General features: G+C 39.9%; 3 protein-coding genes across 9 annotated transcripts; 1 reads left to right on the forward strand and 2 right to left on the reverse strand.

Annotated features, from left to right (window-relative positions):
• Positions 1–108: 108 nt before the first annotated feature.
• On the reverse strand, positions 109–6,455 carry map9 (microtubule-associated protein 9). Of its 2 annotated transcripts, none has more exons than XM_026169309.2 (13): positions 6,241–6,455; positions 6,054–6,144; positions 5,056–5,577; positions 4,808–4,974; positions 4,607–4,700; positions 4,120–4,187; positions 3,567–3,628; positions 3,313–3,475; positions 2,871–2,957; positions 2,616–2,777; positions 2,383–2,528; positions 1,909–2,044; positions 109–742 (listed from the first exon to the last, which is right to left on the reverse strand). In XM_026169309.2, exons 1-13 carry the CDS (start codon positions 6,310–6,312, stop codon positions 623–625), a joined length of 1,890 nt encoding a protein of 629 aa, XP_026025094.2. In that variant the 5' UTR covers positions 6,313–6,455; the 3' UTR covers positions 109–622. The 2 variants fall into 2 exon arrangements, with proteins under 2 accessions (XP_026025094.2, XP_080158574.1); XM_080302448.1 differs by lacking the exon at positions 109–742 and adding an exon at positions 1,129–1,412.
• Positions 6,456–9,562: 3,107 nt separating this feature from the next.
• smim14 (small integral membrane protein 14) lies at positions 9,563–19,690 on the reverse strand. 2 transcript variants are annotated; one of them, XM_026170962.2, is made up of 5 exons: positions 19,551–19,690; positions 14,257–14,352; positions 13,517–13,565; positions 13,245–13,399; positions 9,563–10,472 (listed from the first exon to the last, which is right to left on the reverse strand). In XM_026170962.2, the coding sequence occupies exons 2-5, from the start codon at positions 14,329–14,331 to the stop codon at positions 10,434–10,436; spliced, it is 318 nt and encodes a 105-aa protein (XP_026026747.1). In that variant the 5' UTR covers positions 14,332–14,352; positions 19,551–19,690; the 3' UTR covers positions 9,563–10,433. The 2 variants fall into 2 exon arrangements, with proteins under 2 accessions (XP_026026747.1, XP_026026746.1); XM_026170961.2 differs by lacking the exon at positions 19,551–19,690 and adding an exon at positions 17,156–17,332.
• ube2kb (ubiquitin-conjugating enzyme E2Kb (UBC1 homolog, yeast)) lies at positions 18,978–26,825 on the forward strand. 5 transcript variants are annotated; one of them, XM_080302450.1, is made up of 8 exons: positions 19,078–19,435; positions 20,265–20,358; positions 20,451–20,509; positions 22,035–22,117; positions 22,197–22,296; positions 22,484–22,612; positions 24,575–24,655; positions 25,552–26,825. In XM_080302450.1, exons 1-7 carry the CDS (start codon positions 19,373–19,375, stop codon positions 24,647–24,649), a joined length of 603 nt encoding a protein of 200 aa, XP_080158576.1. In that variant the 5' UTR covers positions 19,078–19,372; the 3' UTR covers positions 24,650–24,655; positions 25,552–26,825. The 5 variants fall into 5 exon arrangements, with proteins under 5 accessions (XP_026026744.1, XP_080158576.1, XP_080158577.1 ...); XM_026170959.2 differs by lacking the exon at positions 25,552–26,825 and having other exon boundaries at positions 18,978–19,435; positions 24,575–25,191; XM_080302451.1 differs by lacking the exon at positions 22,484–22,612 and having other exon boundaries at positions 25,552–25,735.
• Positions 26,826–26,879: the final 54 nt, after the last annotated feature.

Consider the following 26,879-nt stretch of genomic DNA (forward strand, 5'->3'; position numbering starts at 1 on the left):
AATGCCCTTACAATACAAAAAATAAATAAATCATTTGCAGGTTTGTGAGTTCTTCTTAACCAGAAGACAAAAATAAACATTAAAAGGGAATCAGCAAAAACAACAACAACAATGTTAAACTGCTTTACTGCACATTCTCATGTTAAGCCCTAATTGTCTGTTGTTTTATTGAAAATTTTATCTTAACTTTTAATTCTAAGTTGTTTTTCAACTGTAATTTCAATCATAATATGATGTTTAATTGGGTGTAACGTGTCCTTGAGTGCCTGTAAAGGGCCTTTAAATACATTCATTATTATTATCATCATTATTATTATTATTATTACATGCTAAAGCATAAACATATTTATAAAAATAATCAAATACAATTTTAAAAAATTAAATACATGAATTTTTCCTTGACATATCACAAAATCATTCTGTCCCACAACTGTTTCCAATTTTGCAAACATCTGAGTTAGAAAACATATAAAAATATAAACACACACTAGATCTGCTGTCTAATACAAAATCATATGAAAGTAGCTATCAGAGAACAACATACATTACAAACTTGCATTTGCAAAAACATGTAACATAGCACTAACAGACATTACACGGGTGTTATGTTACATTTTATTCGTCATCTTCGAAACGGTATGGTTTTATTTGGGGGGCTCCATGGTGGAGGTGGGCTGTCTCCGAGTATCTCTTGTATCCGTCTCTCTTCTCTGCGTCTCTTCTGCTCTAGATCTTTTCTTGCCTAAAGAACAACAAGAAAATCTGTGACACTAGCCACAAGGACAAGGACTGCTCACACATACAATATATTCAAAAATACTAGATTTGTACACCTGATAACAACGCCTTATACAACCAGAAATTAAGAAGACCGTGGGACAGTGGTGTGAACCTCATATTTAACTTAATAAAAGTTCAAATCAATTATGTATGTAACGGGTACTGACAGGGATGATGTGATCTCGTCTCTATAAATTAGTCTGAACATCGAGGGGGAAGATGGACTTCAGGCAGACAAAACAAAGCTCTGAGTCAAAGATCACGCCCATTATGATCTCAAGACACGTGTACAATTTCATAACTGTGGTCATGCTGTGAAAGCTCTATGAAATGGAGAGAGTTACTGCGCTACGAGTCACGCACATCCAAGGCAACACAACAAAAAACTCCGAGGTCAGGAAATGATTAATCAAAGAGGGAGTAAGGCTGGATATACAATACTGGGCAAAAGTCTTGAGCCATACCTGGTGCAATACCAACAAGCTTGAAAGTCAATATTTCATACGAATACTTTTATTACTGCATGGTGATCCACAAGAAAAAACAAAGAAATCCTCTAAAAATGAGTTCAAAAATGTCCAGCAGACCTTCAGAAAGCCTGGAGATTTATCACTCAACGCCAAGTCTGGCTCCTTGGAAGCAAAATATAAACAAATGAGGGATGGATCAACAGTTTTGCACAGTACTGTACATATTTAATTTGAGCTTTATGTGTAAAATGCAGGCTCATTTGGCCAAAAAGTTACACAAACAAAAAATATATTTAGATGCTGATTTAATCTACAATCTATATAACGTAAGGTTCTGATCTTATTAAGCTATCACACTTTTTTTATTTTAAAAACTTTCAGAAAAAATTCTCAGAAACAGAATGAGGTAAAAGCATTAAATCAGAAGAAATTCACAACATTTTCATTAAAGATATGCTGAAACAGTTGGTTGAACGTTCAGATTTTCCCCTCCTGAGCAGTGAAATCTGTCAGTGCCATCTAAGTAGTCACAAAAGAAGAGTTCACACTGGAGCCTGGTCGCGACTGCTAAGCGAGAGACCATCTGTCTCATGAACAAAAAAGGATGCGGCGAGCAGCACCTCAGATGCTGGTAATAATCATTAATAATTCTACTTACCAGCCAGTTTTCATACACCTCTAAAGCCATTTTATCTCTTTCTTCCTTCATGTATTTCTCCTCCTCCGCTTTATTTTTGATTTCTTTGCGCTCTGACGTGAATTTGTCATCGATAACTTCTTTCTTCTTTTCACACCTTAATCATGTTTAAAAAGAGGATTAAAAAATCAGTATACATGACTTTTCTGTGAGGTTTTTAGAAATAAACAGTGGATGAAGATCTGAGCTTTGACTGCCATCTGGTGGGCGATATTTTTCAACCCGGCACCACAGCTGTTACAAGTTTTATTAAACATATATGCACATTTAAATCTATGTATTACCACCACTAAAAGCAAAGCTCAGTCATCTTTTGGATCTGTTGTTCAGACCATTCTGCAAAAAATGAATTCTCAGTGCCTTAAAAAAAGAGATATCTCTTTTCATCACCTTTAAATAAATGGGACAAATTAATAATGAATGATTTCCACTCACCAGTTAGAAAAGGCAGACCTGCTGTCCCTTTTTCTCACCTCCTCCTGTTCTTTGTTTTTAAGCTTCAATTTATTTTCAGCCTCCTTTTGTTTTCTGTAATTCTCTTTTAGCAGATGATCATGCTCACGTTTCCATTTCTCAAACACCTTTAATTGTTATTAAAATACCAAATTAACCTCACGGATACACACAAGCAATCTCATTATAGGTGTCAGAGTGATGTATGCTTTTACCTGTTGAGCAGTCTGCCTTTTTTCTTCTTTCTCCTCAGCTGCTTTTTGTTCTTTTCTAATCACAGCTTCCTTCTCTTTGGCCTTAGATTTGAGGCTTTCTGCCTTCTTTTTCTTCCAAGCCTCATAGAACGCAACAGCATCTTCTTTTTTAGCCTCCTCTTCCTGTTTGTTTTTTGAAAAAAATTGAAGAGCATCCATGTAATCTTTAAAGCTTGTAAGGTGCTCTGTAGTTTGTCTAAAACACAGATGACTCACCTTTTCCTTTTTTTCTTTCAACATGGCCTCTTTCTTCTTCAGTTGCATGTTCTCCCTCGACTTTTCCTTCTTCTTTTTGAGCCATTCCTTGTAAAAGTGAGGGTGGATTTTACTGGACTGAGAATGTGCTTTTGATACTCTGAGGCCCGCTTAACACATACACACATTCATTCAAATCTAAATGTTCAATGTGCAGTACATTGTTTTCTCCCAACAACTCACACGATTACGAAACACTCTTTTAATTTAGATTAGTAAAACCACTGCTACTCTATATTTAGCTGCATGGTTCTTCGGAGCAGTGCTGAGTAAGGTTTTCATTGTCTTTTACACACAGACTTTTAACTGTAGATATAAGGGTACGTCACAGTGCTTTTCTCCACTGCATGGCTGACAATGTAAAAAAAACTAGAAAAGACAACACCCTCAGAACCACACCGACCTGATAAATGGCAGCTCGGAGGGAATCTGCTTCTTGTGGCTGAGACTCTTGTAAAGAGACTTTACGGTCCAGAACTTTGAGAGACCCCAAATACTTGGACTCCACTTTCCTGGAGCATGCACTCTGAGATCTTGGAGTGGTCTTAGAGTGAGAACTCAAAGTCCTAATTTAAACAAAACAACAACAGAAAGGCCAGCTAAGTGATCAGGTCTGCTTCACACATAGAGCTCTGCTACTGCAGCTTGATTACCAACCTTGCTTCAACAGATTCCTCAGAGACATGAGAGAGATGAGCTGAGGGATCTCCTGAGCATCCCTGGAAGACAACAATGCACAGACTGAGCTCTTAGACTCTTGAAATGGAAGCAACCGGACTTGATTTTGGTTCGTGAAGATGTTTGACCTCTCATCCACAAGGCTTCTTCTATGTGTTCAATCTGGAATGCAGCGTAATGACGCATGCCTTGATTCATACCTTCAGACCCTCATGTGACCTTTAATAATTACAAGGTGGGTCAACAACTCTCAGGACCACCTCCAAGAGGACGACCTCGCTATAGGTTAAATACACAGAATTCTCCATCAGTTTTTAGAACATAAGAAGATGCCTCTTAGATGACATGTGTAACGTCTTCACAAACCTACAAAACAGTCCTGTTGCCTCAACTCAAGCGCTTAAGACTACCATCAGCCGAGTGACTGAAAACCCACACAAACTGAAGCTGGAGCTCTCCTCAGAATAAGCTGTGATTCATTAAAAAAAACTAAACTTCACAGCGACGTTACACAGTGCAGAATATGTCTTACAGTAAATTCTTCAAATGATGTGGAGTAGTTCCTCTCCTGCTCTTTGCTGTCATCAGAAATAAAGCCATCTAAAACAATAAAACAAATATTAAGAGCATTAATTAGACATGTAGCAAAAATATTGGTTATTTTCTTTTGACTTTTTAATGATTATTATAATGTGGAGTGATTGATTTTTCTCCCACAGTAGGTTTAAAAAAAAAAATATATATATATATATATATATATTTAAACAACACATTTTTCTACATTTTTCTAAAGTCCAGATTTTAATGAATATTTTTGTGTTAAATTTTGCTGCCCAAGTCAGTGCATAACTAATCAATAATTGCATGCAAACTCCAATACCTATAAATATAAAAGTATTTTTATTCTCGTCTTCCTTACGATTTGCTAACGTCACACCATATTATCTGTAGTTGCCCTTTTTTAAATGTCCTGAATAAAAAGAAAAAAAGGTTTTGAAGATTTTTTTTATGATCATTACCTTTCGATCCAGAATCAACAGTGGACTTTGTGAGGAGTGCAGACCGTGCACTCTTATTTGAAGAGGGTGAAACTGTGTGGTCTCCTTCTGTCCACTATGATGAAACAACATCACAAACATCCTCTGATTATGAAAAGTTTCATTTTAGTTTGCAGCTTAAAACACTGATTAACAAAGCACAGCTGGACTGCAGCTCCTTACAGCTATGGTGCCAGATGTATCAGTTGAGAGAGGAATTGATACAGAAGAAGTCTGAGGCCTGCTGAGATCCTGAAAGTCTTCAGCTGGCTTCTCTGAAGTGTGAAAGCTCAATCTTAGGGTCCTTTGCCGGGGTTTAGGTCTTGGTGGCTCCCTCTCTGAAACACTATCTGAATGGTGACAGGTGTAAATCTAAATGTAAAATCTGCACTGATTCCTGATAGCAGTATTGTGTATTAAACTAAACAGACCTGCTGAAGCTGTGTGGTTCAGGTCACATGTTGATAACTGTGAAGTCTGTGAGCTTTCTTCAGCAGCAGAGCCGCTCTTTTGCTCTGGCCCTGGAGTTTCCACCACGCTGCTGTCAGATGGTAACGGTAAAGGCATGTCCAGGAGAGTATCGTCTGATGTTTGGTATGACAGAGATTTACTTGAGCTTTCTCTTGTGATCTGAGGATCAGCTGAATCCACACGAGCATTTTTAAACTGTGCGTCATCTGTGGAGTGTTGTGAAGATGCTGACCCATTAGAACTATCACGTGCAGCCGTGTGTGAGTCTAGGGGCTCGTTTTTTTCTTGTGACTCTGACGCAGTGGTGCTGTTGGAGGGAGAGCTGATTCTTTTTGTTTTCAGGAATGAAACTTTCTTTGTCCTCCTGTGTTTGTCTTCATCATCTGAGAGGTCAAAGTTGTTAATGATTTTGGCTTTATTCTTCCCAGCTTTGAGAGGATCTGTCTTCTTTTTTCTTAATTTAAGGAGTCTGTTTAAAAAATCTGAAAAACAAAAAGATAAACTGTCAACACACACACTGTTGTTGTTGTTGTTGTTTTTAATCAATCATCTTCTTCCCTCCCACCCTACCCCTAGCATCCCTTTCTGTCACACCAACCCTCTACATGTCCTCCTTCACTTACATCTAGGCAGCTCTACCTGCAGCATCCACTATCCCTCCTGTGCATGTCTTCAAACCATCTCAACCTTCTCTCTAGCTTTGTCTCCTGACAGCCTAACCCAAGCTGTCAATCTCAGTCGCTCCCATTGAAAATCCCAACATCTCCAGCTCTGCCACCTCCAGCTCCACTTCCAGTCTATTTTTCAGTATAACGCTCTCTAAACCATGCATCACAGCAGGTCTTACGTCCATCTTTTAAGCCTTCCCTTTAACCTTCGCTACTATCCCTCTGTAACAAATGAACTACTCCATTCACTTAGAGTCCTTTTTAGATATAATAACTCTTTTTCGTTATACCATCTTCATCTTCTTCGAAGTCATCAGAGTAGGTGTACTGATCTGTCTTGGCTTTGGTCGCCCTGGCAGAGACAGCAGCCTGGAGTTCATCCTAAAGCGACATAATTTCAGGTTAACATGATTCTCCTTTAATAATCAGGTTTAACTGAGCCGCTCATTTCTTATTTTGTTTAGAAACGGTCCTTACCTGAAATGTTGTTCTTTTAGATGTTTTCGGACTTTTTGAATAAGCAAGAGTCCCGTACTCCTGCTCGGTCATCCTAAAGCTGTAAACAGCTCCCTAAAATGCTAGCTGGGGTTCATTCGCTCGAGCTAATTAGCCTCTAAACACGTTATTAACCTCCCGTGCTGCTCTTCAAGCTTAATCACCTATTCTATACATATTTTTATGCCGATGTATAATGATACACGAGACCCTAAAGCCACGCTAGCATACTGAAGATACTGTGGGCTAGCGAAGTTGTTGATGGTAACCCAGGGAAACAGACGGACAGTTCCGTTTTAGCACTGCGCATGCTTAGAAGACTTAGGACAAGACTTGTTTCGGAAGGAATATGTTTGTTTATTTAATTATTAAAATGTCTAAACTATTGTGTTCAGTGCTTGGGAGACATGATTCATAGTTTTATAGTCCAAAGTTTATTTAAAGGTAACAAGAAGGCTAATTAGAGATAGACTATTTAAAACCTTCCTGCCGTGTTCAGGTCAAATCTGACCGATTTACAAATGTAAAAACTCATAACTATTGTGTTTTACATCCGATTTCCTTGAGGACTTGTGGCATCCTCCACACGATGCACTTGAACATCTAAAAGTGATGAGCACCTCTTTCGTTGAATTTTGAGTTTTTTAGGAAATTAATGGGAATCCACCCCTCACGCCCCTTTGGCCTCTGACCCCCTGAATACCTCACTGAATGGCCAAGTGAATGACCACTGAACGACCCACTGACCCACCCACTGAACTGAATCTGGTGGTGAAAAATATTTCTTATGTTAATTTAAGAGCTGTTAAAACTGGTCACTTGTGACCAGAACACTACATGTAAGGGAAGGGGGGTTGCACACAACCAGAGGGCTATATAGCAAAAACACAATGAAGGAATTTTATGTGAAAAAATACTGTAACGTCAGAAGTTATCTACTTTATTTACCCAGTCTAGCCTCAAATTGATATTAATAAGGACCACTTTTTTTTTGAATAAGTGATTTAATTATCAAGAGGAGTAATCACATAAATAATAATGGATTGGATTTATATAGCCCTTTTCAAGGCACCCAAAGCGCTTTACAATACCACTATTCATTCACTCTCACATTCATACACTGGTGGAGGCAGCTACAGTTGTAGCCACAGCTGCTCTGGGGCAGACTGACAGAAGCGAGGCTGCCATATCGCGCCATCGGCCCCTCTGGCCAACACCAGTAGGCGGTAGGGTAAAGTGTCTTGCCCAAGGACACAACGACCAGGACAGAGAGCCCAGGGATCAAACCGGCGACCTTCCGGTTACAGATGCGATTTCCAACCCCCTGAGCTACGGTTAACATTGTTAAAATTTATTTTGAAAATACCTTAACTAGAGAGAGCCTAATCTTTAAGGATGACAAACACATACAAATATGCAGTCCTGTGAAAAACTAAAGAATCACTTTTAGCAGCAGTAACTGGAAGAAGTGGTTTTCTATATGATTTAATCAGTCCCTCATATCACTGTTGAGAAATTTTGGCCCACTGTTTATTACAGTATAGCTTGAGTCACTGAGATTTTACAGGCATTTGTTTATGCACAGCTCTCTGCACTGAAATGCAGTGAAGGGACCCTTCACTGCATTTCAGTCAGGTTGAGGTCTAGACTGGGTCACTGCAACACCTTGATTCTTTTCTTTTTCAGCCATTCTGTTGTAGCTTTGATGCTACAACAGAAAGACCATCAGTGGTTTTGTTGAATACTCAGAGTCACCAACTACACCTGATAATCAAATGTTTAAAAGTGTAAGTGTTACATTCTTACTCTGGCTGGAAGCATATATCAATTATAAATCTGATGAGAAGGAAATGTGCCAGCTTCACACAAAAACACAGCCAAGCTTCAGACATAAGTCTTTTTATTTTCTGTTTTGTTGTAGGAAAAGTGCATAGTTGAAGCCCTTTTACTCTTAAACAGTAACAGTGTAAATTGAGGTCTACTTGATGCCACCAATCATCTCAATAGTCTCATGGCTTCCCCATTGATACCATACAATTGACCCAGCATTTTCAATCTTTCAGCTCTTCCCCGTGACCTCGCAGAACAACCCTAGAAAGCCATAGTACAACATAATTCAGAGGACTTTCGCTGATAATGAAGAGCAGCCAGATTCAGATGTGTTTAAAACTCCCTCCATGCATTCAACAAATACTCTTCCATTTTAAGATTAATGCATGTAATTTCTGGTATCACAGACACCCTGGGATATATCCCAAGGCTCATATACACTTTAATAACCACACACTATACAGATGTTCACAAAACACAAACAGACTCACTCAGCTGATGGTTCTGAAAACATGTGGGTTCAATGGTTTTGTTGCTTTGTGTGGGTCAATACAATAGGAGGGAGCTATATATTTATTTATGGTAAGGCTCCAGTATCGGTAATGTTCCCAATTAAAATGTGGAAAATGAAAAATCATTCCCAAATAAAGTGAAAATCATAAAAGGACCCCTCAGTATTGCCATTTCAACACAAATAATTCGAAACTAAAAACTCACATTGGCACGTTTCATTAATTTCCACTGACAAACCGTGGTACTGAAGTTGTGAAGCAGAAACTTTGATTGCGTTCATCTTTTAGAAAGCTTAATCTGTACACAAGACCTCCAAAAGGAATCAAAAAAGTGCTAATAATGTATTATTTTGGGTACTAGTACAACTTTCTTTTAAAGCACAATAATACACACAATCATCCTAACATACGATGATGATATAACTGCAGATAGTTTCATTTTGTCAAATGAGGCTAAGCATCTCTGTATTACTGGAGGTGAATAATAGTTTTCTCTGGTGTGTGCATCAAATATTTTGCTCACATTTTACAGATCAACTTCAATTTTGTCCTTCAAATGTGCTGCTGCACCACCTTATTTAAAGGGACAGCCTTACAGTCAATATAGCAGAGCCGACTACCTGCTTGAGTCAGATGAGTATCTCACCAAGGCCTGAATGTAAACACACTAGACTTACTCACTGCATTAAGAATCCTATGTTGTGTTACTGTAATGAGACTATAACCTTATCAAAAAAATTCTGCAGGGTTAAATATGAAACTAAAACATGATACAAAATGTCATGGTTACTGGCACCGTATAGAGTTTTATCTTCATAAAGTAAGAAGTGTGGAATGTTTGAGAGAGACTGAAGGACCCTCCACCCTTTGTTATTTCAAGCACCGGAAAAACAAATTAACGATTCAACAGGAACTCTTTACTACTGCCCCCTCCCTTCTTCCCCGATTATGTGACACATTCCTTCATCATAGATTTGCATCCGAGTCTCTGCAGATCCGCAGGCATCACAGCTGGGATCAGGGACCAGCTCTGATGCCTGCGATTGCTCATTTAAGCAAATCCAACTGATATATATTTTTAAGCCACAGCTGTTTGGTAGTTGAGTGTGTACTTCTGCTATGAAAAGCCATGTGTCGTACCAAGTTTTATATTTTTTATGTGATTGTGTTCAGCTATTATCACATTCCTCTGGATAAAATCTTTTAAATTGAGAAATGCAACTGTTTTTAAGAGAACATATTTTGCTTTTCACCATTTTCCCCATGTGTGTCACATATATGCTTTTACATGGGTGGATGCTCATACTAAATACGGTCAAAGTTGCTCAGTTTTTTCTACTCTTCCTCCTTTGTGATGTCAGTGAGAGCAGTAATCCTTAATTGATATCAGGCTTGTAGCTCTGACTGTAAGCATAGAAGCTACACCCACCTTCATTTCAAATTCTGCGCATGGCAGCGAATAAGAATGAAGCTGACTTAAAGAGGGAGGGGCTAACACCTCTCCAGCTAAGGAGCTGCACCAGGACAAGTATAACCTAAAAAAGGATCATTTCAAACTCTAAATCATGCCATTGTAATTGAGTAAAATAAGTTTTGGAGCTGGACATGAGCTATAATAGGTCCCCTTTAAATATCATAGTTGTGCTGGCCTCGTTGATCAGTTGGACTCTAGTAATAAGAAATCAAAGACAAGTCTGTGGCAGCATCAGAAGAAGAAAGAAAAAGATATGTGAGGGAATGTTGACAGAAAGACAGATGGTGCTGTCCTGGTTGCAGCTACTGTGCAACTCCAGTCAGAGGAGGTGTACATTTGCTGTTTGTTTGGCTCCACTGCTAGTCGATAGGTGGTGCTGGGGGCTCTCTTCCATCACTCTGCAAAAAACAAAACAAACCCAGAAATAAATAAATAAATAAATAATAAATAAATAATAATTTTGGGTATAAATACATGAAAAAAGACAATGTTTTTAACCTTTTTTTTTGGTTTTGCCTCACAGATAGTGTGCAGGCTTGCAGCATTTCCTTTCCCATCATTCTGGTACAAGTTAATCTGGGTTTAATCTTCCAAAGAACTCTTTTAGATGTTGTCTGCAAAACTCTAATCTGACTTTCTTGTCCTTCAGAGTAACCAGTGGTTTGCACATAGTTTTGAATCCTCTGTATTTCCATTCTGGAAGACATCTTTGCCAAGGTCATTGTAGACGATGACAAGTCTACCTACTTGAGTGCTCTTGACTTGGTTAGATGATGTGAAGCTGTTTTTCTTAGCCAAGGAAGAGTTTCTGTCATCATCCATTTTACTTCATCTGTGGTCTTTCATGTATTTTGGCATTGCTGGGCTTGTCAGAGCATTTATTCTTTTTAAGAATGTACCACACTTGGCCACTCTTAGAGTTAGCTATATTTTGTTTTTTTGTTTTCCTGCACCTGTTGCAAATCCTTGTAAATAAGGGAGCAGCTGTAAGTGGCTTTTTGTGAATGTATTTTCAAAGATCACTGGGATTTAAAAACTCCTAGCATGGAATTACCAGTCAAATCCAAAAATGTCTATAAATATTTTACTGATTTTTAAAGGCTTAAAAAGTGTCCCTTACAAAGGTTTGAACCACGATCCTTTGGGGAAAACTTCGCAGTGTTTGGAGCTGAAGTTTCAGCTAACAGACATGGCCACATACCCCTCAATTTAGCCCACTTCAAATAAGCCGTTTCTGTACCTGTAGCTTTAAATGAAATGATGATCTGCACATGCCCACATGTCACAAGTAAACCTGCTATCATAAAAATTAAAAACACATTATTGGATCCTGACCATTTACATTTCCTGTATTGCTAATAAAGCAGTTGGTTATGATGAGGCTACACTTCCCAACACAAAAGGCAACATGCAAACACACTGACACACACACCCTCCTCCTAGTATTTCAAAGATAAGGTCTGAAGTTTCTGCAGTTTCTCATTAGCCATATAAAGCTAATGGCGACAGTGGCATCAAGAACAAAAGTAATCCACCAAGTCTTGTAAATCAGCACATAGTCTTTGAAGATTTAGCAGACCTGCTGAGACATTTTAGCATTAGAGATGGGACAAGACGCTATAGATAGTAAATAAAAATGTTTGTGAGGCAGCTGCTCATTATAGTCACTTTTTGTAGACTCAAGTATAGCAGAAATGCTATTCTTTCCTCTTTTTAAAATAAAAAATTAGATTATAGGAAAGTCTTGCTGTTAGAGTTGAGCTTTGCAACTCTGCGGATTTTTGTCACATACACATAAAAGGGAAGGAGAACCCCCCAAAACCATAATAACCACAATGTCATAATATGTTGTCCTTAAAATAAAGCTCCAGTTTGGTCTGTGAAGGACATCACAGAATAAATATTAGGTTCCTGGTTTCTATTCAGGGAGAGAATTAGTCATCTTTGCAAATATTAACCTATCCGCTTTGAAATACAGCAATTGCGTTTTTTGCATTGGGAAATAATGTTACTTGTCTAAAACTCAAATAATACACACAGTTATAAAAATCAACAGAGCTATGACAACAACATTCCCAAGAATTACATTTATTATTACTATTAGTAATGTTTATTGACAGAAGTGAAAAGGACAGGAAAGCAGGCAGAGAGAAATTCAAAAATCAAATGTTTAGTGGCAGAAAAACTTGTTTGGAAGCGACTTTATGTTAGTTTTACTCTGAGATTTTGGTTGGTTTTATGTTGCAGCCTTTTGTTATAAAAGACATGTGCCTTGTCAGAGAGGTATCAGGTTTGTCTAATCCCCTGACCTCATTACAACAAAACCTTTTTTTATTTCAGATGACGCAGATTTTCCTCCGTGCTTTCCCAAGTCTCTTATCGCAATGACTAAAGGTCCTGTGTTTTTAGGCTGATTGCTACATAAACACTGGTCTATGTTTTTTTTAAACATAAGTTCATGCAGCAGCTGTTAGCCCTACTAACTCTGCAGTACACACCAGATGTAAAACCTTTTTCAGTAATATTTTTACCACGAATTTCCTGAAGCAGAATACAGCGTATTAACAACCAAATTGGCTTTTCTATTTAATCATCTGTGATAATAGCTCTCTTTCATTCATAGCAATCAAACGTTGCATTATTAGATTCAAGGAAATATGTTTCCCTGATAAAACACCTTCCTTTTTATTTAATGTGCACGTGGTATCTGGACTGTTCAGGTGGAGGCAAAAGGGAAAAAAACAAAACAAAAAAAAACTCCAGTACTGTGCAAAAGTCTTGAGCCACACCTCATGTCTTTATATTTTGTTTTCAAAAAGCCAGACTTTGCAGGTAGTTAATGCAAGGCATTAACTAGTTTTGTGCATACACATAACAGGTAACCTAGCAAAGACCTTTGTCACTTTGTCTTTTGCAAAAACATTTTCCCCATTTCTTTAGTTGAATCTATACAAAATGCAAAAGATAACATGTCAGGAAGTGTCAGGCCTAAAAACACGTCTCCGGCAGATGAACATCATCTCAAAGTCTTGTCCTGCACCTGCTGCACCTTTCTAATTTTCCTAGCAAATATAAAGAAATGAGTGGCGGTTCAAGACTTTTGCACATTACTGTACGTCTTTACATTTCAGATATATTTGTTATGTAAAATGAGTGTGATCTGCACTCACGTTGCGGGGTCCACTGGGCTTGCCAGAATGATGGGTTCCCCTGAGACTGGATGGGCGCAGCAAAAACAGGACCAGGGCTAACACCGCCCATCCCATCAGAACCATGGGGAGGGTCAGGTCACCTCCCCCGCCCACTGACCCACTGGGACCTGGCACTGAAGAAAAACAATAAAATAAAATAAAATACTTCTTATTCAGACACACATTTGAGTCCTATCGTGCGTTCAAACACTTACAAAATGTGAGCTACACTGAGAGAAGTTCATACATACGTTCCTGAGGGCACTCTGTGTCTGTGCAGTAGGACTGAGATTGCCTCAGCTGGAAGAAAATTACAGAAGAACAAAATGATTTACTCTTTGCCCTCAAACTGGGAGGAAATGACACTGCCTACTAACTTTGATTCATTAACCAGCAGAGATATTGTGGTGAGTAGTGTTACAAAGCCACCATCTGAGCTCTACCTGGTTCCTGAGATAAACACTATAGCTATGACGAAGAATTATTTAGACATCTGAACAACATCCTTTAACACTGTAAGCAAATCAGATGGCCCAGTGTGTATCCAGCTCTCTGCCATGTAGGCTACACCTGTGCACCAAATGTAAATTAGGTCAACTGTAAGCTGCCATACAGTAACTATGAACTGTGTCCTTCATGAAACTGGGAAACTCACAACAACAAATGTTATATTTTGAAATAAGAAGAGCCAAAGTATATTTCCAAGCACAATACAAGCCTGAGGGCAATAAAACTGTCTTTGCATGGCAGAGCAGACAGGCTGTCAAGACAAACACTGAGCAGGAACCAGGATGTAGCTTTGCATTTCCTTCTCCCCACATCTCTTTAAGGCTTGAATTTACTTGCAAGTTGATCTTCGTTTCCTTTTAAACTTCAGCTGATGATGTTATCACTTCACACCACATACTTTGAATATTTTGACATGTCTACACGCCGTCTCTTCAACTTAAATTAGAGGCGATTTAGAAAACCTCCAAGCTGTGTCGCTTACCAAATTGATGAGGCGCCTCATTGCGTACTCCTGCGTGCAGATGCACTCACAAGGGTCAAAGCCTCCCTCCGCCATTCCTCACCAGACAGTATCCACCTGAAGAGAAGTACAGCATGTAACTAGGACGTACATGAACAACTGAAAGAAACCTAACACTCCCTCTTGTTCTACAAGCGCACACTGATTAGGGGGAGGAGACTGTTCAGGTAAGGAGACTCTGCATAGAGTGCTGGCGTTTCGTTTTGCTGCATGTCAGCAACAGTGAAAAGTTAATTTCGGTTTTCTAGCTTTTGCTGGGAATACCAACAAATCCCCATATTCCGCCAATCTCACAGTTTCATCGCAGTAACCTTGAAAGAGAAAATAAACTTTAACTGTGGAATGTTGAGCCTCTATTTAAAATAGCCTTCACCTTTATCACTCTATGAAGCCCTTTATGAAACACCATGTTGGATCATTCAGAGCTGATTTCTGCACTCTCAGTGTATTAGCATGTTTTGTATGAACATACTTTTTTAAAAAAGATGAATCCATATGACACAAACTAGCAGTCCAACTATGAGCTTAGAACCTGCTAATAAAGTGGCTCATACTAGCAAGAACTTGGATGATTGCTGTCATTATGAGTGACAACGGAAGATGAGCTATTTCTGGCTTGGATAAAGCATTGATGGAGTAAGATCAAGCTGGTTAATGCTGACAATGATGGAGGTGAAACACACACTGACAATGGTTCAAAAAACACCCCCCCAAAAACAAAACAACCACAAACACACAGATGTCTGCTACAGGTGTCTAATCGTGGTTATCAAACCCATAACAAACCCCAGATGAACTTCTAAAGCTCATAACGATACTGAAATACATTCATTTCCACTTTCTTGGGTACACCTTGCCAGTACTTTGTTGGGCCCATTACATTACCAACAGCCTCAACAATTCAGGCCGCTGAACCATCATCTTATATGAAACCTGAAAATCCATACTTTCAGGCTGTTTACGCCAAATTCTAACTCTATCATCTAAATGTCACTGCACAAATTGAGACTGGTCAGACCAGACAACATTTTTCCAATCTTCTGTTGTCAATTTTAATGAGCCCATGTGAACGGTAACCTTCCTATTTCTAACATGAGTAGCACCAGGTGTGGTCTTCTGCTGCTGTAGCCCATTTGCTTCAAGGTTCAATGTGGCAGCTCAATTACTGCCCACAGAGTCACAGAGGTTATAACAGAGAGCACAGAGTTTATTTTTTGCACTGATAATAAATCTACAGTGTAATTGTTGGATACATCTTTACACTGAGTATTGGTTGATTATAAAAGAGCTCATATTAAGTATAAAAAACTGCAAACTATAAACTAACTGAGGCTTCTGCAAATGGATTTGCGCTGCTATGAGCTCTGATAGAATCTCAGTTTGTTGAAGTAAACCGGCCAGTGAGCAGGTTGGGTTCACACAGTGTTACCCCTTGGACACTGGCTCAGAGTTCAATTTAATGCTCTCTCTGGAACAGAAAACCCAGAGTTTCCCCTCAACTCAGGATTAACAAACTCAGCCCCTGTGGGCGATCGTGGCTCAAGAGTTGGGAGTTCGCCTTGTAATCGGAAGGTTGCCGGTTCGAGCCCCGGCTCAGACAGTCTCGGTCGTTGTGTCCTTGGGCAAGACACTTCACCCGTTGCCTGCTGGTGGTGGTCAGAGGGCCCGGTGGCGCCAGTGTCCGGCAGCCTCGCCTCTGTCGGTGCGCCCCAGGGTGGCTGTGGCTACAATGTAGCTGCCATCACCAGTGTGTGAATGGGTGGATGACTGGATATGTAAAGTGCTTTGGGGTCCTTAGGGACTAGTAAAAGCGAACAGAAATACATACAGGCCATTTACCATTTACCATTTAAATTAGACCTGATCCTGGAATAGGACCCAGCAGTTACTGAAACACAGCCCATCTGGCACCAACTTTCACGCTGTGTTTAAAGTCACTTAAATCCCCTTTCTTCCACATTCTTTTACAAACTATGAACCTCAGGAGTTCTTCTCGACCTTATCTGCACGCCTAAATGCACTGAATACCTGTGATGGGATTGGCTGATTTTACTGGCTGACATTTCTTTCAAGATTATATCTTGTTATCATTTAAAAACAAAACAAAAAAACAAAACAGCGGCCAACATATATACAGTGATTAGGATATTTTCAACCACTTATTTTATTTTCATGTTTCTTGCCATGCATCCACCAGCACACAATAGACATCCGAATTATCTGTCTACACCACAAAGAAACAAAATAAAAAAAATAAAAAGCCAAACATGTTTACCTAAGACTGACTACACCCAGCGGCCAGTGATGCACACCTGGCTAAACCTCACAGCCTTCAGCGAAAGATTGTGTAATAAACTAGAGGGCTGTTGGGTGAACTTTATGGGCATTCTAAAGGTTTCATTTGGTGGTGCTGTTAAATTTCTATTGGCTTATAGCTAGCTTTTTTCCTCCACCCCACTGTCGTCAATGACAGTAAACTAAACAACACAAATATGTGAAGCAACGTAGTGCAACAACACCACAAACAACCTGAATCAACACAGCTAAAGCCGAAGACCGTAATCTGTCACTGCGCGGCTTTCCGATTAAGACTGCAGGAGGTTTAACATCAGACATACAAAGGTTGCAGTATGCCTGCACTTTTGCGGAAGTCAGCTAAAACGAGGTTAAAGACATCTACGGTTACTTCCCTGTAGTTTTAAAATTACGTGATTTAGCCTAACGTTTACACTAGCTTCTTGCTAACCCCGCCAGCCAAGCCAGAGGAAACTCACACCCATTCCACCCCCCACCCCCACTCCCTTGTCTTTAGATTGTTATTAACTGAACAAAGACATGAGAGCAAAAAACAGCGACTTACTGGAGCGGCGTGATGTTAATAAAACGATCACTGTCTCTCAGGGGCCCGAGCTGCACCGCTGCTCTACACAGAGACCATCAAACTGCAAACACATCAAACCACCGTCTGTGTTTTGTTTAATACACGTGAGCCAGCGGCTATTCTTCATCCGGGACCTCGGGAGTGGGGCGGCTCCCCGATGGCTCTGCTCTGTGTTCAGCCAAACAGCTGTCTTGCTTATTGGTCTGAAAGTCTGATGGGCGGGCCCTTTGAGCCAATCACAACAAGCAACGATCACTTTTTCTGGATAGTAAACAAACAGTCCAGTTGCCTGTCAGCTTACAGAGGCCCATGAACCTACAACATCTGTGCAGTTGTGTAATCAAATACATGGTGGTGGATTCGACTTGAATACTTTTCATTACTTAAAGTTTTCATTAGTTAAAGTATTTAATTTTTATGCTACTATATAAATGCTATTCTTTTAAATAAGGAAAACAAAGAGATACCTTTCTGCAGCACAACACATACTTTAACTTTGAATCTGGGCTTTTATTTATTATATAACTTATTGGTTTTATTTTGTCACTGTGGGAGTGGAAGTTAATCTATCACCATTCCCAAATAAGCTTATAAGACACCAATACTTAGAAATAAGAGCCAGAGAAGCACCAACCTGTTGTATTTTCCAAGTTTTAGAAACATTACAAGCTCAGTTACACACACCATTAACCCCCCCCCCCCCCCCCCCATTGAATATAATAATATATGTGGAGGTTATTATTAATATTATTATCAATATAAAAAAAAAAAATGAGAGGTTCTTTACCTTACTTTCATCTGTTACCAACCTGGAATACATTCACTTCTGTGAATGAAACAAAAGTTTATTCTAGTGACTATAAAGATGCATCTGTAAGAGATGGAAGCAACTCCTTTTCTTTCATCTGGTCCCTTTAGGGTTCGCCACAATGGATCATCTGCCTCCATCTCACCCTGTCCCTAGTATCCATCTCTGTCACACAAACCTTCTGCATGTCCTCCTCCATTACATCCATTAACCTCCTCTGCGGGCCTTCTTTTCCCTACTGCCTGGCAGCTCCATTTTCAACATCCTTTGCCCAATATATCTCCTTTCCTCCTCTGTACATGCCCATACCATCTCAGCCTCGTCTCTACAACTTTATCTCCAAACTGCTCAACCTGAGCTGTCCCTCTAATGTACTGATTTCTATTCCTGTCCATGCTGGTCAATCCCAAGGAAAACTTGAGAATCTTCAGCTCTGTCACCTCCTGCTCAGCCTTCTGTCTTTTTGTCAGTTTTGACATCTCCAAACCATACATCATATCATCTTATAAACCTCCCCTTCACTCTTGCATCCTTCAAATCCCCCCTCATAACATGCCCCCACCCCCTCCATCCGCTCTCTTCTGCACCTCCAAGAGTTGAAAGCCACTGAAATGCCATTCATGTTACAAACCACAAAGGTGTGAATGCAGCTGAAAAGTTTTAAGTTTAAGCTGAAGAACTGTAGATGAAGAGTGTGTGCACTCTACATAGACAGCTGCCTGCGCCAGTTATCACAAGATACTTAGGGAGTGACAGAAGCTGCAATGTGTCTGTTAATAGCATATATGGCTTTTAACATATATGCAGAACATTACACACACACACACACACACACACATTATATATATATATATATACACACACACATTATATATATATATATATATATATATATATATATATATATATATATATACATATACATACACACACACACATAGAGATACTGACCACCATGTAGATAAAATGTGAGTAAGAAAGAGTTCCCATTCCAGTAAGAACATCCCTCACAATCAGATGGAAACCATGACAGAAATGCCCTGAAGGGAAGTTACAAAAGAGCATCAACCCAGGTTGACTGTCACCAGAGCTCATTAATGAAAGTTCTAGTGTCTGCTCCATGCAGCTGCTCTCTGTGTGTGTGTGTATGTTCTGGACGGACTGACGCTGAGCGCAGGCAGGCGAACTGCGAACTCTCGCTGAGCTGGAAAGAAGCGCTATACACGGTGAAAGTGAAAGGAGCTCCGTAAGTGTGGAAAGCACCGAACAGGCGGCCTCCCCCCCCCTCACACACACACACACACACAAACAAACAAACAACACAGGGAGACGGGCCACGGGTGTAGCTTGAAGGCAGCAGCGGCGGCAGCAGCTCAGCAGACACAGCCATGGCCAACATTGCGGTCCAAAGGATCAAACGGGAGTTCAAAGAAGTTCTCAAAAGCGAAGAGGTGCGGTAACGCTACCGGCTTATTTTCACTTCTACTCAGCTCTTTCTTTAGAATTGTGTCAGCTCTGTTAAAATATACGCTACCGGCAGCCGTTATTGTGACCAAATAGATTTACCCTAGTCAGGTTTGGGTCCTCTGTTGCAGCAGGTCAGGCCCAAATAGGAGAACTTTAGCTAGCTTTAGCTTCAAATCAGCGTCCAGGCGAACCTCCCTTGTTATGTCAGGTGGGTGTGTTCAGGAAACACCGGGGATTCGGCTCTCTCAGCTGACAGGCCCTGAATGCCTAACAAACAACGTCGCACACCTTTGTTTTAATTACACAAGTCAAGTAAACCTAGAGTGTGTGGCCTGTTAGCGCCTCAGGCAGGGAACCGCAGCTGTTTAGCAAAGTAAATGAGTTAGCGGCAGTTAGCAAGGCTTGCTAACGCTATTTTGACATGTATCCACAGTTAGCATTAGCAGCCGTGATGTTTTGCTGCAACGTTCAACAAACTTATCAGGCGTTAATCAGCTGTTTGTTAACAGTCTGAATACACTGCGTTTATTTAAAAGGTGTATTCTGTCATATCACCTCCTGCCCAACTCCTGTTAATGCTGTTTTATAGTTTTGTAACTTTGGTGCTAACCTGAATTGTCCTAGTGTTTCCTCTGGGAATGGGGCTCAAATTGGTTTTTAATGTTAACACAAAATGACACTAGCCGTGCCTTTTCTAGCAACCATCTTGCCAGGGACTTCTTGTTTTCAATTTGATGTGAACACGTGAAGACATGAGCTGGGTAACTCCTTTTTCTTTCTTTCTTTCTTTTTTGCATTTGTTCCAACCTACAGACGAGTAAAAACCAGATTAAAGTAGATTTGGTGGACGAGAACTTCACAGAGCTGAGGGGTGAGATAGCAGGGCCTCCAGACACACCATATGAAGGTACTGTAATATTGGAAACGATGGCCAAGATATGTGATACTCGTCATGTGGTCTGATATACTAACGCATGTCTGCTTTTCTCTCTTTCCTAGGTGGCAGATATCAGCTTGAAATAAAAATCCCAGAAACCTATCCTTTTAACCCGCCAAAGGTATTTGCTTTAGTGCCTTTCATCCTCTGCCTCTCTTCCTTGTTCAGTTATTTTGAAAACATGTACACTTTTGTTATAGCTGGTAAAATCGGTTGTCACTAATTGCCACTGCTCATGCCTAAGTGACCCTGTGCATGGTACCCAACTCTAAAAACCGCTCCCAGTGCTGCAGTTCAAATCACTTTTAATTATGTAGCACCCATGTTTCTACGATAATAGAAACATCAATCCCCTGTGAGCAAGCACTTGGCAACAGTGGGAAGGAAAAACTCCCATATAGCAACAAGAAATCTCCTGCAGAACCAGGCTCAGGGAGCGGGCAGCCGTCTGCCACAACCAGTTGGGGGTGAGAGGAAAGCGAAAAAAGAGGGACCAATAGGACAAAAGGCAAACTAAAGGAGAGTGAACCAGAGCTTAATGATTAAATACAGTGGTGGTGAATAAAAACAGGTAGAGTAAGGAGATAAATGATGAGCAAAACATTCAGTGCATCATGGGAAGCCCTGCAGCAGTCAGAGCTTGTAGCAGCATAACAAAGGGAGGGTTCAGGGTTATCTGATCCAGCCCTGACTATATGCTTTATCAAAATGTACAATTTTAAGTCTAATTTTATAAGTAAAGATGGTGTCTGCCTCCCAAATCCAAAATGTGAGCTGGTTCACAGAAGAGGGGCGTGAAAGCTGAAGCCTCTGCCTCCCATTCTACTTTTAGACGCTTTAGGAACCACAAGTATGCAGTCCAAGAACGATATGTATTCGAAGTATAGTGTATAGTAATATGAGGTCTTTAGGATATCATGGGGCCTGATTATGCAAGATTTTGCATGTGAGTCGAAGGATTTTATATTCATTTCTGGATTTAACAGTGAGCCAATGAAGAGAAGCGAGTATGTGGCACTTTGACCGGAATCAATTTATAATTCTTATGAGCATCAGAGTTTTGAGGTAAATTCAGCTATTATGCTTCAATTAACAAAACCTTTTTGTGTTAGTGCTCTAACAGAGAACAGCATAACGTGACTTGTAAACAGCCTTTTCAGGTTTCTGGTCACTATTAGCTTGTATGTTAAAAGCAAAAGAGAAAGTCTAATACTGATAATAGTGAAAATAAACATTTATTGTCTCCCTCCTGTAACCAAATGAATCTTGTAAACATACCTTCAACACAGGGGTGGTAAGAAATCAATCTTTCCCTGAAATGATGTCACCAAATAACCTGTTAGGTAACAGTTTACGGGTTTAAACTACCGGCGTTTGGCTTATACAGTAATTTAAATGCTTAATACATCAAGTTAATTTGTCACTTAGATGTAAAATGCAGTGGTGCCATAAACTATAACTGCTGGCTCATTAATTTGCAGTATTTCCCTCGCAATGGCTTGCAATACATCAGGACATGGTAAAATGACAGCTACTGTAGTGTAGCCTGGATACTGACATATCTGTTGTAAGAAACTGTAAATATTTCTTCTTTCTGTCACCTCACGTTCTTCTCTAGATAACGCTTCCTCATCTGTATGTCCTAGGTGCGCTTCATCACTAAGATCTGGCATCCTAATATCAGTTCTGTGACCGGAGCAATATGCCTGGACATTTTAAAAGACCAGTGGTAAGTGCAAAGTATCTGAACTGTTCTCAGTGTGCCTGTGTGCTCCATTGACTTAACCTGCCCTCTCACCCTCTCTCAGGGCAGCTGCTATGACCTTGAGGACAGTGCTGTTATCTCTACAGGCTCTCCTCGCTGCAGCAGAACCAGACGATCCACAGGATGCAGTAGTAGCAAACCAGGTGGGAAGGACTTAATGCACGACTCGCATTTTGTCTGCTTATAATCGGATATTAAAGTACCAAATTATATTTGGGTAACTGTACGTGTCTCGGTACCTGGTGTGAACTTGTGTCTAAAATAAAATCTGCCATATTTGCTAGTTCATTTTGTGATGTTGCTCACAGACCTGTATTTCTGAATCCTCAGTATAAGCAGAACCCAGAAATGTTCAAACAGACTGCGAGGCTTTGGTCTCACGTCTACGCGGGCGCTCCTGTCTCCAGTCCTGACTATACACGTAAAATAGACAAACTCTGTGCCATGGGCTTCGATAAGGTCAGAACCCCTTTGTTTTTGTTGTGCCCTCACATTTATAGGTAAAATTTAGTTACACTCTATCAGCCAGTTTCCCAAACATTAATCGTCCCTTGTTTTAGAGCAAGGGAAAAATTCACTGAAGCTCTCCATTAAAAAAGTAAATAATGATAAAATAATTTTTAGTCTAAGACTAGGCTTAATCGCTGTCTGGGAAACTGAGCTTATATTTAACATAATAACATCATATTTTAAGAAACATGCTTATTTTCAGCTTGATGGCAGCAACATGCTTTAGAGACATTTAGAAAGAGCGATGCTCATCACTGTTGCATCACATCTTCTTTCAACAGCATTTTGTGCTTGTGAAACAAAGAGAAGTGCTTTTGTTTTGAAAGCTGTTGCTTCATTCTTTCCTAATAAGACACGTGAGCTGCTCAGATTGAGCCCTTCTACCTTTTTCTTTTCTCATCTGCTAATGAAATGCTCAAATTCTTTGAAGTTTTACCCTCCCACACCCTCTATTCACTTCCCTGAAGACTTGTTCCATCTCTGGCGCCATGTTTTTACCCAATGATAAAAACGAAATATTTGGTAATGAACAGTGAGATGTGGCGTGTCAACTTTTTAGTTTGTTCAGCTGAATGCTGGACAAACTCATACCATGACGAGCCATCTGTCATGCATCTGTTCGATTACAATTCACAAGAATCACTACTCTTGCTGCAGTTTTGGTCAGATTTAAACCAACTGGCACACAATGATCGCCTACACATTACAGTAACCTGTGAACTGGATCGACCGCTGCATGAGATTAATTGGTGTTCTGGTTTGTTGCTGGCATTATATTCAATACGGTCATTATACACAATAATATATGTGTATAATGTAATTTTTTTGGAGGGGGGTGATTTGAAGTTGGATGGTGATGTAATAATTTTTAAAATGATTTTTACCCCTCAGCTGTAAAAGGCTGACGGAATATTGACATCACCCTGCGGGGCAGCCGGGCAGACAAGGTGAATACCTAAATTTGTGAATGCGATAACTCGAGGATGAGGCAGCATGTCCCCTAAAAATCTTGGAGAAGTTTGAATCTCAGAGACCTCAATGTTAAAGTCAGAGGTCAAGTTTTCTGAAAATCTAGTGAATGCGATAAGTTGAGAACAAGGCAACATAGGATTTTAAAATTGATAGCATAGATGTGTCTGGTAGGAGGCTATTGGGTAGCATTGGCGGTAGCCAGAATTTTATTATCATTAGTATTTTTTAATAGTCTTTATTTAAACCAGAACGTTTTACAGGTGCAGAAGTAAGAAATGAATGGGGCATGATATACAGTGCTGATAAGCTGGAAACATCAGGTTATAACTTATCTTTACATATTTTATTCACATTTTTGTCAAAGGTATTGACGGCCTTAATTCTCAACTCATAGGTTTTTTTTTTTTGGGGGGGTTTTTTCACTCTGTAAAGTCCTTCAGCAGTGCATATGGTTTAATGTTGGGGGCTCAACCATTTCCTCCTGATGGCCTTCTTACCTGCCAGAATTAAGGCTTTAAGTAGTAGATTGTAGTTGTAGTAGATAGTATGTAGATTCCTTCCTTTTTATGTCTGTGGATCTTTTTTCTTTACTTTATAGTTCAGAATAGTCTCTAGTGTATAAATAACTTTCTCAAAATGGCTGGAGCCTTGTAAATGTTGGCCTTGCAAGATGGATTACACAAAACACACAAGTATTCATTTGTGTTCGTGAGCATGCATTCTTGAATTTATTATTATGCAGTAAGCTTATGCAAACATTTACATTACCGCAGTACTTAAAGACAAACAAACAGTATATTTAGCTCTCTCCAGTGGGTTTCTTGTCTCGTGGATGGACTCCAGCTGCAGTTGGTGGTTCTTGTTCTCTGCAGCCTTTGTGAGATCTGCGAATTCTCAGATGAGAATCATTTTTCAACTTTTCTTCCTCCTTTTATACAGAATGCAGTAATAGCGGCCTTGTCTTCAAAATCCTGGGACGTGGAAACGGCGACAGAGCTGCTCCTAAGCAACTGAAGCCAGGTGTGAGGATCCAAAAACCCTTCATCACAGTGTCAGCTCCTCCACCACTGCCTTTTGTTACACAGAAAACAAACACCCCATCCACCATGGCAGTCTGAGCCTTCTTTTATTACCAGTTTGTTTGCTACTAAGTCAACACCAGTAGCGCTGCATTTGCCAATATGCACAGCACCCCGTTGCCTGCCGAGTCTTTACTCCCACCTACCCAATATGTGTATTTCAGTATTAAGCCCTCCCACCCTTAAAAAATGAAGAAAAAAAAATCCACCCATGCCTCCAGTCTTCCATGCCCTTTAAACACATTATTTTTTCCCCCCACAAATTTCCTTAAAGTTGTAAAGGATCGAACAGCTGCTGTAATCAGGTGGATTTTCCAGGGTAAAATGTAAGGAAAGGAAAGCCTGCTGACTGCTTCTACACTACATTACCGTTTAATTCCTTCGGCAGCCAGTTGGACCGTGTGTGTTTCTCTGCTACAGACTTTTAGTACTGTAAAGAAAAAAAAAGTCTTGCTGGATTAAATTTTCTTGACTGGATAGTGCTGTGCATGAGCAGTGTAATGTTTTTTTTCTCCTGAACAACCTTTCATTGATGCCTCAATCCACTACAGAAGTTTGGATGTACAGGTTTTATTTTCTGTATGTAGACTTAGAACAAAATCACACACACACATCTGCCAACATCTGCACACATGCACAGAAGAAAAATCTGTAAATAGATCTGTGTAAATTTGAAAATACAGTGGGGATGTACTTTTTTTTTTTTCTTACATGGCATTGTAAAACAGATTTTAAATATAAACTATGCCTAGTTTACAATTGTAAGGAGATAAATGTGTTCATGCTTTTGTGATCCATGAGAAGTCCCTCTGAATGTATTTTTTTTTTTTTTTAAAGGGTGGCACAGCCAAAATCTTGGCCCTCATGGCACAGGAGCTAACAGCCAGCTCAGCCACTTTTTCTGCTATCATCTACAGTCCAACTTTTTTTTTTTTTGTGCACGTGTTTGTCCTTTCATGTTGTTGCCTTTATTTTGATTTGGCCAGATGATGCAGTGGGTGTTTGTTTGGTTTAACACCCCTCTCCTACACTCTTGGATCTCACAGGACTCATTCTATATAATCAGACACCTGGAACTTCTGATGGGGAAAGCCACCAAGCACCACCCAGTTTGGCGTTACACTGGTAGGGAACCAAAGCCCTACCGAACACGTTGATGGAAAGCGAATGGAATTTTTTTTCAGACATTTGAGAGGAAGATTCTGATGAGTGACATTAAGGATTTGGGTTTGCAGTGCTGTTTTATTTTTTTATTTTTTTTTAACCATACGCACATCCTCGGCCACAGATTGAGGATCTGCTCATTAACATAACCAATAGGAGGCGGCGCTGTACACTTTATTGCTGATCCAGTCAATCAAAGGCTTTGGCCATATATACAGGTATATAGGTGATGTCCTATATTCCCAAACATGCTTTACTACACAGCCAAATAAAACACTCACTGAGGTCGTCTTTGAACTGTGTCTTCTAGGTAGTAAAAGAGGCTGGAACTCCTCTGTTATTCTATGAAGTAAAATAGCAGACCTGGGAAGTGTTTTCACATATTTTTGATTTTGAGGTACATGGACTGTAAAAACATGTTTGGCATTTAGAGAAAGGGTGTAGATGCATCCCCACACAAGGGGCCATTCTGTTTTTAATAAAGGAATTATTTTGCTTAACCTCCAGCTCAGTCCCTACCAGCACAGCAGTGTATTACACTGCAACATGGAGTTAATGTGCAGCAGTCTTTGCTCACAATGGGGGGGAAAAAAAGGAAGTTCATAGGCAGGCAGAATGCACACGCCATCTCCCTTACTTGTAAATAGCTGGGTTTGGTTCTTAATAAAGAGCCATCTTATCACTAGAGTGCACCATTGATGGCTGGATCGAATATTTTCTAAGAAAAAGACAAAAACGGACACCCTCCCCAGTCTTCCTCATGATGTACAATATTGCACGATTACAAGCATAGAAAAGGGGCCTGTTGCATCTCAGTTTCTCCATTTGGGTTGAGACTTATTTTTTTTCCTTGTCCTCGGAAGCAAGCGTCCGCAGTATAAAAAGCATGGTTATTTATTGTGACAGTGTCATGTTTCTTTGAATAAAAAAAAGAAAAGAAAAAAAAAGTGGAAAAATCACCTGTTTTTGAAATCTGCACTTCCAAAACACAGGCATAGAGA

Source organism: Astatotilapia calliptera, chromosome 6 (assembly GCF_964374335.1).
Source record: "Astatotilapia calliptera chromosome 6, fAstCal68.1, whole genome shotgun sequence".
Classification (NCBI taxonomy): Eukaryota; Metazoa; Chordata; class Actinopteri; order Cichliformes; family Cichlidae; genus Astatotilapia; species Astatotilapia calliptera.

Excerpts from the sequence above, each read along its gene's own strand:
- map9 (XM_080302448.1), bottom strand. The coding sequence starts at position 6,312 with ATGACCGAGCAGGAGTACGGGACTCTTGCTTATTCAAAAAGTCCGAAA. Across the intron at positions 4,701-4,807 it reads ATACATCTGGCACCATAGCT|TGGACAGAAGGAGACCACAC; the intron begins GTAAGGAGCTGC and ends GTTTCATCATAG. Across the intron at positions 2,778-2,870 it reads TGAAAGAAAAAAAGGAAAAG|GAAGAGGAGGCTAAAAAAGA; the intron begins GTGAGTCATCTG and ends AAAAACAAACAG.
- smim14 (XM_026170962.2), bottom strand. The coding sequence starts at position 14,331 with ATGGCGGAGGGAGGCTTTGACCCTTGTGAGTGCATCTGCACGCAGGAG. Across the intron at positions 13,400-13,516 it reads CACAGAGTGCCCTCAGGAAC|TGCCAGGTCCCAGTGGGTCA; the intron begins GTATGTATGAAC and ends GTTTTTCTTCAG. Across the intron at positions 10,473-13,244 it reads AGCCCAGTGGACCCCGCAAC|AGTGATGGAAGAGAGCCCCC; the intron begins GTGAGTGCAGAT and ends TGTTTTTTGCAG.
- ube2kb (XM_026170959.2), top strand. The coding sequence starts at position 19,373 with ATGGCCAACATTGCGGTCCAAAGGATCAAACGGGAGTTCAAAGAAGTT. Across the intron at positions 19,436-20,264 it reads AAGTTCTCAAAAGCGAAGAG|ACGAGTAAAAACCAGATTAA; the intron begins GTGCGGTAACGC and ends TCCAACCTACAG. Across the intron at positions 20,510-22,034 it reads ATCCTTTTAACCCGCCAAAG|GTGCGCTTCATCACTAAGAT; the intron begins GTATTTGCTTTA and ends TGTATGTCCTAG.